The sequence below is a fragment of the Lissotriton helveticus genome, chromosome 5_1, assembly GCF_964261635.1.
Source record: "Lissotriton helveticus chromosome 5_1, aLisHel1.1, whole genome shotgun sequence".
Lineage (NCBI taxonomy): Eukaryota > Metazoa > Chordata > Amphibia > Caudata > Salamandridae > Lissotriton > Lissotriton helveticus.
In genome coordinates, this window is record NC_136065.1 from 1,919,606,879 (window position 1) to 1,919,617,155 (window position 10,277).

Genomic DNA, 10,277 nt, shown 5'->3' on the forward strand with positions numbered 1-10,277 from the left:
GTTTAATTCGTTGTAATAAATAATTGTAATACAGTTTAGACTTTTTATACTAAGTTAAGCATTACATTCATTTTTTATGAAGTGCATTATTAAATTCAAACTTATCAAAGTTATGAAATGTGTGTAGAGTTTTTACTGTACACAATGCCACCCGATGCTTAGTGTTAATATATTTATGGTAAACTGCAAGAATAATGTTTGCCAAGAATAATGTTTGTTTCTCGCAAAATATAGTGAGTCTACTTTTTAAATACAAGTACATAATCGAATGGTCAGTAGACAAATTTAATTTAATTTTAATTTAATTGTGGGTTTATATAGCGCTAGGAATCGACTCCCGGAGGAGTATCTCCACGCTTCGACCGCTGGGGAACCCGTCCTGGCTCACCCTGAGAGATGGTCCCTGATGGGTATCTCTAAGGTGCGACCAAGCATCCCCGGCGGTCTGGGGGGGCCGTTGTGAAGATGAGGCAAGCTGATGCCCAGAGTTGCCGAGTGTGGTTTCTGACTAGAATAGGCACCGAGGCGAGAATTATCGAGTCCGCTGACCCTGGTCCACGACCCTGCCGCGTCGGGAATCGAACCCTGGTCCCGGGCCGTTCTCTGCTTACGGGTCTGCCGCCTCTAACCAGTGAGCCACACTTCTCCACGAAGAAAGTCATTAGAGGATAAAGACAGGTAGCCTCGTACAATTATATTCAGAGGCTCACCGTCTTGCCAGCCTTACTCGAAACCGTGAATACATTCACATCTATTTTGGCTGGGCAGATGATACATTTGGCAAAAAGAGCAGCCAGTGTGCAATGAAAGACGTATCCAAGAAGAAGTATTCACAGAAGGGGCAGGTCAGGCAGGCAGGAAGATGGGTATCAGGTCACTCAGAAAAGAGGTTCAAGAAAAAATTAAGTAGCAAGAGGCATTAAGGGAGATCGAGGGTCAGTAGGTTAGAGAGAGGGAGTCGAGAGGAGATCTGATGGTGGCAGTGGGCAGATATAGTCAAGCACGAAGGTAATGTAGGTCAGCATGCAACCTTCTTTCATCATTTTGGTAAAACTCTTCATTAAGGCTCTAGTACCCAAAGTTCATGATACTCTTAGAAAGCTGATAGCCATCCCAAAGAGGCACCATGAGATACTGTGCTGGCTACCGTGTGCATAACATGTAATTCAATATTCAGTCAGTGTGGTTTTCCCACTTATAGTTTTGCTTTTGTGGAAAACATGGTCCAGGCTCAGACGTTTGACTCTTTTTATTTGATTTCTTAGGATCTTCGGATTCGTGGCGAAGAGCCAGACAGATTCCAAGGAGAATACCTGCCATCTCTTTGCTGAGTACGACATTGTGCAGCCAGTTTCTCCAATCATCGGGCTGCTGGGCAGCCTGCTGCAAAGCCCATGAGAAAGCAAGATATGGGCCATTGACCAGCTGCTCTGACTCTGCTGAAAAGACAATGGTGTACATTGAGCTGCCGGCAGTTCAGTATCCAAGGATGCGAGGACGCTTGAAAGAGGCAGGCCCTCTTTCATCCCTGGGCGCAGCTCCATGCGTGATAGAAACCTGCATGACTGAGATGTAGGATCCCTCAGACAGGGACCGCCAAAGCACGCCCTGCATCCTCAGTGAGACTCACTGACTGATCATTGAGGACCTTGAGGTGCCCATGGACAGCGCCTGGATACCTTCATGGGTGATAAGCTGCGCTATATAAATCTACAACCTTTAAGGTTGTAAACTCTATAACTCTCCAGAGCCACAATGCACCCACTGCAAGGTTATGATTTTGTCACTAGAGGTTTGTTCAATGAATCAATGATAGTAACCTCCTGCTGGTGTTTCAGAGTGACCAACAAATATGAAACAGTGTGCACTAAAATTCATTATACGTACATGTTCCTCTGCCATATTTTTTGGGGAAGTTATTAAAACCTGACTGGGTTTTGCTCTCCACTCACAATACTTCCAAGTCTTTGTAGTCCCAGGAACCACAAATCACTTCTTGTGGGCAATAGGATTGTCTCCCTGTTACATTCCTCCAAAAGGTGCAAATGTCACAACTCCTTGCTTCCTGAAATGCACTTTAAATAAACAAGGGCCCAGCAGAGAGGGTTTGATTAAAGGAGGTCTACATGTGTGCAGTGGGAGGAGTCTGCTACTTGGTAAGAATGATGCACTGGTTAGTCTCCTGTCTTGAATGCTGCAAAATAAATTAACCCCTTGGCTGCAGCGGTAATTCCGCCGCAGCGCTAGGGGGTAGCGGGGCCGCGCGGCGCCGCCATGCTCGTGACGGAACCACTCCGTCACGAGCCTCGGGCGCGCTGTGCTTGTGACGGAGTGGTTCCGTCACAGTTCCGCCCGCTCAATAGAACGCTCAGCGCAGGCGCGAAATCGCTGCCGCACAGGCGTGGCGGCGGGGCCGTGACGGAACCACTCCATCATTAGCACAGCCCGTCCGTGGCTGGTGACAGAGTGGTTCCGTCACCAGCACCCAAAGGGTTAAATCAGTTACCGTGGGGAGTCATTGGTGAGATATGCCGAAAGGGGACGAAAGCTACAAACACGGTATTTCCGTTAAGCACTGTCCCCCTGCTTTGCTGAAGGATTTTCGAAGCACAAGAAAACATTGTATTTTGCTTTTTTGATACATTTGTTGTAATGTACTTTTGGCTTCATGTGGAGGCACTGTAAGGCAGCTGTCTAAAGTGGCCTTCATATAGCACTCGCATGCCGATTCTAAAGACTCTTCACCCTTGCATCCTTGACCCTCTACCCTGAATAGTCTTTTACCACAGGATAACAGCACTTTCTGCATCAGACTGGATATTTTTCTGTGACTCACAGTTGCAGTGTTTCCCTTGTACTCTATGGGGCTTATTTACAAGCCACTCGCGCCACCAGTGTGTCACTTTTTCCCATATTAAAAGTGACGCTCTGGCAGCACAAGGGGCTTGCAAATAAGCCCCTATGTTCTCCGAGATCGATACGCATTTAAGGCATAAATTGAGGTATATTTTCTTATGTCATCCATTGGAAGCTGGGCAAGCATCTGAAGACAGATAAGAATTGTCTCAAATACAGCTGATGGATCAGCTCTTTCTGGGCTGTGCTTTGTTTCCAAAAACAACAGCAGCAGCATTGCAGTTGAAAGATGTTAACAGTCAGTCTCTCCACAGTGAGGCCTTGCCAGTCCTTCCCCGTTCTAAGTCTTTGGATTTAATTCAGTATTCGCCCTCCATTTTCACTGATGTAAACCTCCCCTGCCTCCCACAGTTGTTCAGTTGAAAGTTATTTTATTGAAAACAAGAGCACTTAAAAGGCCCATGGTCTATGTTTCCTATACACTAAGCATTTTCTACTGCGATAATGGCTATTGTTTTAGTGATGACCTTGTCTACATTATTTGAATTTTAAAATGTTTTATTATTGTATACTTTCTTGTTGAGCAATTGGTGTTTTCTAGCTGCAAGCAGATCGTACAAAAAATAATGTCCTGCCCTATGGCATAATGTATTGGGAATAGCCCAAACACTCACACAGTTTCCTTACTGCAATTTCGGTGCATGTATTTAATTCAGTGTGATGTTGTCTTAGGTCCTCTTTTGTTGCTGGTCTTTTTATTGATATCCATTTTACATTTAAGTATCAGTGTTCTCATCTAATATTTCTAAACATTATCGCTTTTTTTTATTTAGTGATTCTAGGTAGCACATTATGCCAACATACTGCATTGGTCATTTGTCATAGCTCAGCAGATTTTATATATGTTATTTTCTTAAATAAAGCTTTAACAAAACACACATTTTGATTTCAGAATATTTATTGGCTGAAACTCTGTGATTTGTGCTGAGTGCTGTCTACTATTTTGTTCTTATAGTAAAACCTAAAATCCACATGAGGGATATGCTAGATGTGCTATTAAAAGAATTATTAAAAAATGAGGAATAAAAACACTTGCATGGAACATGTGGTAAGCAGTGAAAATAAGGAAGGGAACTTATTGTTTTTGACAAAGCAGACCTAGCTCTTGAAAACAACAACTTCATACGAGCCACAGGAATGACATGCATATTTCTGCCATGCAATAATTTGATCAAATTACTCCCACACATCAAAAAAGAAAATGTTATGAAGTTTCACAAATAATTTAAAAAAAGTAGTAATTTCTTTATTTCCCTTGTCTTTATTGGACATTTTCTGTAAATTTTCCATGATGGAGTATAAAACTCTAGAAATGATATGTGATGAGTTTGTTCTATACACATTATGAACATATTTTTCTTAAGGCATTCAGAGCTCAGTGGGGGTTTCAGATTTTAATTTTTATTGCTATTAAAAATATGATATCCAAGCAGTAGAAAAGACCATGTGATACCAATCTGACTAAGAGTGTCTTAGTATGCAAGTTTACTAATGAACTGAAAACATACATCTAACACTTAACGACCATAAGGCACCCCCACACGTATATTCCCTATCCTGATTAACAAAAATACCAATATAAATATTTTACACCAAATGTATGGAGACTTTTGGAAGATGGAACATTTTTGAGCTGGAGATGGTACAAAGAATAGGACTGGATATGCCCTAAAATATAGCTAATGTGGTTGTGCTGAGTATCCCAATCAATCCCCTGCCATGCTTCATTAAGTATAGAGCTTTCTCAAGCTAAATCTGACAAATTGGCTTGTTTGTGTTATTCAGGTCTCTGTTTCACAGGCTTTAGGCCTGGATATATATCTGCTGCACAGACACGGACTTACAAACAGAACAAGTCTCCTTGGTGATTACAATGTTGGCCTGACGATCGTTCGTCCGACATAGCGGAAATGGGACTGCCCGACAAGGAGTTGGCGGTCCCGCTTCCCATATTATGATGCGACTGCCTCCACATCGGTCGGAGAGTGAATATTTTCTATTGTGGCATGTGCTTCAGGTGGCAGCACATTCCTCAATAGAAAAAATAAAATTTTAAAACATCTATCCTTTTGTGGCATGCCTGTGGTGCCTGTCTCACGGGGCATTGAAGTTTGGGAGGCACCACCAATGCCCCCCAGAAATTATACGGAAGACAGCAAGGGTACAGGGCCCTGCTAGGGGTCCCCAAAGTCACTTTCCCATAGCCTTTCCATGTCAGAAAGGCCAACATGGAAAGGCTGCCAGAAATGGACATCATAATCCTGCTGATGGTGCATTTGGGGATAATCTGTCTGAGAGACGCCCTGAGGGGCTCCGTGAGCCTATCGGAAGCGGAGCAGAATCACCCTGCGGGATTCCCTCCGACTGCCAATATCGTAACAAGGCGGTCAAAAGGAAACCTCTGAGGTATAGCAGAAAGCCTCCGATGAACTGTCAGATGGTTTTCCGTCCAACATCATAATGAGGCCCTTAATGTCTAACAACTGAGTCTGTGTGATTATCTCACCCAAGTGAAGAAAATCACAAATTCATTAAGGGTCAGATGTAGGTAAAATCAAATTTGTGAATACTTAATAGCGAATTTTACCGATTCACTAATAAGGACTCGCAAAATTGAATGTAGGTAGGAATTGCTAAAATATTGGCGATTCCTTAATATTCCTTAATAACGAATCACAAATTGAGATTCGCTAATAAGGAATACCTACCAATTCATTCCTATGGGCTGGGAGGCTCTTAGGAATGAATGGGAAGATATTCACTATTTGCGATTCGCTATTAAAGAATCCCAAATAGCGGGAGCTATTTCAAGGGTGCCATGGTGTCAAAAGGACACCCTGTTGCACCCCTGAAATGTGCATGTGTGCACATGTGGCACACAAACATGCCCTAAGGGCATGAATGTGTGCCACATGGCACTTTAAAAAAAGTGTTTTTTTAAAGAAAATCGCTAATTACCACCAACTTTAAGGCTAAAGTGCACTTTCTTTTGTGCTACTTACATTGCATTTAAGTAAACGCAATTACCGATTCCTTAAATGCAAGAGCAAAATAAGGAATCACAATTTTGCGATTCCTTATTTTGCTAGTAGGTTTAAACTCACCTACATTGCTCGCAGCCAAATAGCGATGGCAAACGCTGAAATTCTGCTAATTTCAGCGTTAGTGCTCGCTATTTGGCCACCTACATCTGGCCCTAAATCTTTAAAAAAATATTTGTAAATAGTATGAAAAAAAGAGACTGAAAATGCAGCACACTGCTGGAGTGTTATATTTGAACAATATTAGTACGACCTACAATTGTATGGGGAAGTAAGAGTAAGCAAAAGCAAAAATGCTCTCGCTTTCTCGATGCAAGCACAGTTTACGATGGCTTGGCGGGAGCGGTAATGCTCCTGCTAAGCCATAGCAAATAGCAATGACACAGGGGTGGGCACCCCGGGACATAACAAAAGCTGGCCCTGGGGTGGCAGTCCCCAGGGCCATGTATGGCTCCAGGAGTGGGGCTGGGTGCCCCCTTCCGTTTCTTAGAAGTTGACTCAGCGAGGTGGTGGTTCCTAGCCTTCGAGGGGTCCATGTGTGCCCCATGCATTAGTTAAAATTGAAGCTCTGGGTAGGTGCCTTCCCCAAGGGCTGCTGGGTGCTCCGCACATCCCCCGCTTTGCCCAAAGGTAAAGCCCCAGAGAGGTAGTGGTCCCCGGGGCTGGGAGGGTCCAGGAGGTACCCTATTTATAAAAAATAAGGCCTGGTGAAGTGGCAGTCCCCAGGGCAGTGAGGGAAGCCGTAAGGGCCGTCCCTGCATTTGTTTAAAAAGAAGCCTGGGGGAGCTGGTGGTCCCTGAGGGACCCCCACCATATAAGGACGGTCAGGTTATTCCTAAACTGCCCCATTTCTTTATTTTTACAACTCTTTTGGGACTAGGTTTCAAGCCCAGTCCCAACACGGCTGCTAACACTTCCTGGTTGAAGTGTTGGCAGCCAATCAAATTTCAGTAGGATCCGGCAAGTCCACTGAAAGGACTTGTGTACCCCGATATCTATATTTTTTTAACTTAAATATCTCTGAAACTACTGAACAGATTTACATCAAATCACAAAAAGCACACTTTCTGGACCAACATCTAGCTTTCTGTCAAATTCGGTGTAATTGCGTTCAGCGGTTCGGGCTGTAGTTGTTTAAAAAATGAAACATAACATTAGGAAAATGTGTTTTGGGATCCCCTTTTTTCTCAGCCCCCACTTCAAGAATCACTCTGAAACTTCAAACACAACAGCTGAGCCAAAAAGGGGAAGTGTATTGAATGTTTTGTGAAGATTCATTAAACAGCACCAAAGTTATTGGCAAAACAAAAAATGCGTTTCCTATGGAAACTGTCTATAACTACCTACTATCGCCAGTAGGTTATTTATATATATTTATATATAAAAACAAAGGTTACAGGGATGTTATAGTTAAGAAATAGATTTAAAAACCCTTAGAAATTCACAAAGAAACCAAACGTTACAGGGACGTTAAAGTAAGCTTCAGATTTTACACACATAAAATGCTAGAAATTCAGCAGTTATAGTTATTTCATTAAACTATAACTCATAACTAATTTTATTGTAAATGTTGCAGTGATATTATCAATTGTGCTACAGAAGACAACATGACTGATGTACTATGTAGTGTAATTAGCAGTGCATGGCGAGGTCACATGTTATTGTGGCCTTACAGCACGAGTTATAGTGCGACCAGGCCAAGCACGTAACCCCCCGCATGCAGCCAACCCTCCGCATGCAACCAATCCAACACTGCACACAGACTTAAGCCGTGCATAGCGGTGGTTGTCCTCACGGTCTAGACTGTGGCCTGAACCAGTAGCCAACACCACCCATGCAGCCAACCCCATGCTGCAGCCGTGTGCAGCAGCAGGTTGGCCACAAGACCTGTCCTCCGAACAAACCCTGTGGCCAACCCCCCACCCCACATGGCCCCCTCCCTGGACCGATTTTGGCTTCGGGTTCCCCATCCTCTGTGCCCGGCATGTTTAATGGGAGGAGGGGGGCACGTATATCCCTTGCCTGACCGCTTTTAGCACCAGGGACCTCATCCCCCGGAGCCCTGCACCTATTTAAATGGGGAGGGTCAATATCGGCCTCAGTGACCCTTTTCCTGGGCCCCATTCAATGTCACCATGGCATATGTTGGCCCCTGAGACCTCATCACCCGGGGCCCAGCCTTTTGAACAAAAGTTGGAGAGTGGCACACAGCCCCCATCTTGGGCCGGTTCAGGATCTGGGGACCCGATCCCCAATGTCCTGGCCAACAAAGGGTGAGTGCCCTGGTGCCCAACCAGGGCACTCACCACAGTATGGTTGAGGTCCACGAGGGGAGCCCCAGGGCCCCAATGGCCCCAGCTATCTCCCAACCTCCAGCCGAGGCGAGGCATTGCTCCTTCCCACAAGGAGCAGCTAAAAATTCTGCTCCCTGTGGGCAGGGGAAATGTTTTCATCTGTTTCCCTACCCACTTCAGTGCAGGCAGGGAAACAGATGAAATGTCCGCTCCCAGCAGGCAAGAGTATTTTCCATCTCACACCCGTTAGGAGTATTCCGAACTGCAGCTCCCTTGTGGCTACTTTCACCCTCTCCTTTAATTTCTTTGACTTACCACCTCTCCCCCCCTTCCCTTCACAGACCTCGAATCTTTTCATAACCTTAGCACTATTTCGGTTCCATTAATCCCATTCACCCTTACCTGACACAATCAATTCCTTGAGCCTTATATTGGCCCGACACAAGGGACGCCCCCTATACTTATTGTGTAATATATATATAAGTGATCTCTTTCTGCCATGAGTCTTTCGGCCTTTAATCTGATGACTACACAACCTTGCAGCGCAATATACTTGTGCTTAGATGCAAATCTTTCTTTTGGAAAATTTTATCTGTTAATGTATATATTATTAGGCTTTATATTGTCTTACCCCTTCCTTGACAAACCCAGACCCTCGGACCCTAAATTAGCCCGAAACAAGGACGCTTTCTATACTTTTTTGTGTATCATACATGTGATTTCTTTTTGCCATGAGTCTCCCTGCCCTCATTATGCCTATTATTAATACCTACTTTGATGACCTTGCAGCATAATGTACTTTTGTCTAGATTTAAAATGTTTCTTTTTGGAAGCTCTTAAACTGAAATATATAGATTCTTTTAGTTCATGTTGACTTACCTTTTCAACTCATTTTTTGTCCGGCTTCTCTCCTCTTTGACCACTACTATGTCCACCACTCGCATCTACACATCCCCTAACTTCCTATAGCCTTCCACACTCAGGTAACCCTTTATTCCTGATCCCATCCTGTTTTACTGTGGTGTTGGACTACTGGGCTTATGACACATGACTTTTCTCTATTTCCACTCTACAATTTGGGCTCCAACACAGGTTACTCTACTTTTTACTTCTATTATGCTCAATTTATTTCACTTTGAATATGTCTTTACATCACCTTACCACTCACTGTGTTTCCCTATATAACTTGTATGTGATCTGCTCAATATAAATACAATGTTCTCTCATCTTAATGAATTAGCCTTATGGAAGCCCTCGGCATGCCGGCCATATGGACAAATGCGTGCTCCAGTACTTATGATAATAAACAAATACAAACCAAGATACTGAAGAAACGTATTAGACTTCGGGATTCTTTTCTCCGAGGCATTAAACACTACGGGCCTCATTTATGAAAAGTGATGCATCGCTGCATGAAAACAGCGATGCTTCACTTTTCACTGCGCCCTTCTTGCGACACCAATGATGCGTCATATTTACAGTATGACGCATCATTGCGCAAGGAGGTACAGATACGTCAGTATTTCTGACGTATCTGTATGGCGCAAAAGTGACGCATTGCTGGAGTGTGTCACAAAAGTGACGCAACTCCGGCAATGTATCCTTTCACATGGGGCAAGCCCCATGTGAAAGGGCCTGCATCAGTCTTACACCTGCTGTGAGGCAGGCGTAAGATTTTGACGCATTTGAGTCCTAGAAGTGGCGCAGTGAAATCTCATAGATTTCCCTGCGTCACTTCTATGACCCTTTCTTGTGTCAGAACGCCCCCCCTGCATACATTATACCTGGCGCGGTATAATGTGGCACAGGGGTTTACAAAGTGACGCATCTACCTAGATGCGTCACTTTGTAAATACAGTGCAGCAAGGAACATTTTTTAAGCTGCTGGTGCGTCTCAAAAAGTGACGCACCGGCGGCGTAAAAGTGACTCACAGCCTCATAAATGAGGCCCAACATATATACTTGAGGCGCAAACCAGACAAACCTTGTAAACTGAGTCCTAAGATGTCGGCCATCACTTCCTGGT

The 10,277-nt window shown here is 44.0% G+C and overlaps 1 protein-coding gene across 2 annotated transcripts in view; it reads left to right on the forward strand.

Moving 5' to 3' along the window:
- TNS4 (tensin 4) overlaps positions 1-3,794 on the forward strand; it is a 90,312-nt gene extending 86,518 nt beyond the window's left edge. Inside the window, exons 13-14 of one of the 2 annotated variants that reach the window (XR_013595006.1) lie at positions 1,266-2,854; positions 2,957-3,794. Coding sequence is in view for 1 of the 2 variants with exons in the window: in XM_078645511.1 (XP_078501637.1) it covers positions 1,266-1,398 (133 nt within the window). In the remaining variant the exon portion in view is untranslated. Of the gene's footprint in view, positions 1-1,265 lie in introns of both variants that reach the window. The other variant, XM_078645511.1, reaches the window with a different exon arrangement.
- The last annotated feature ends 6,483 nt before the right edge of the window (positions 3,795-10,277 follow it).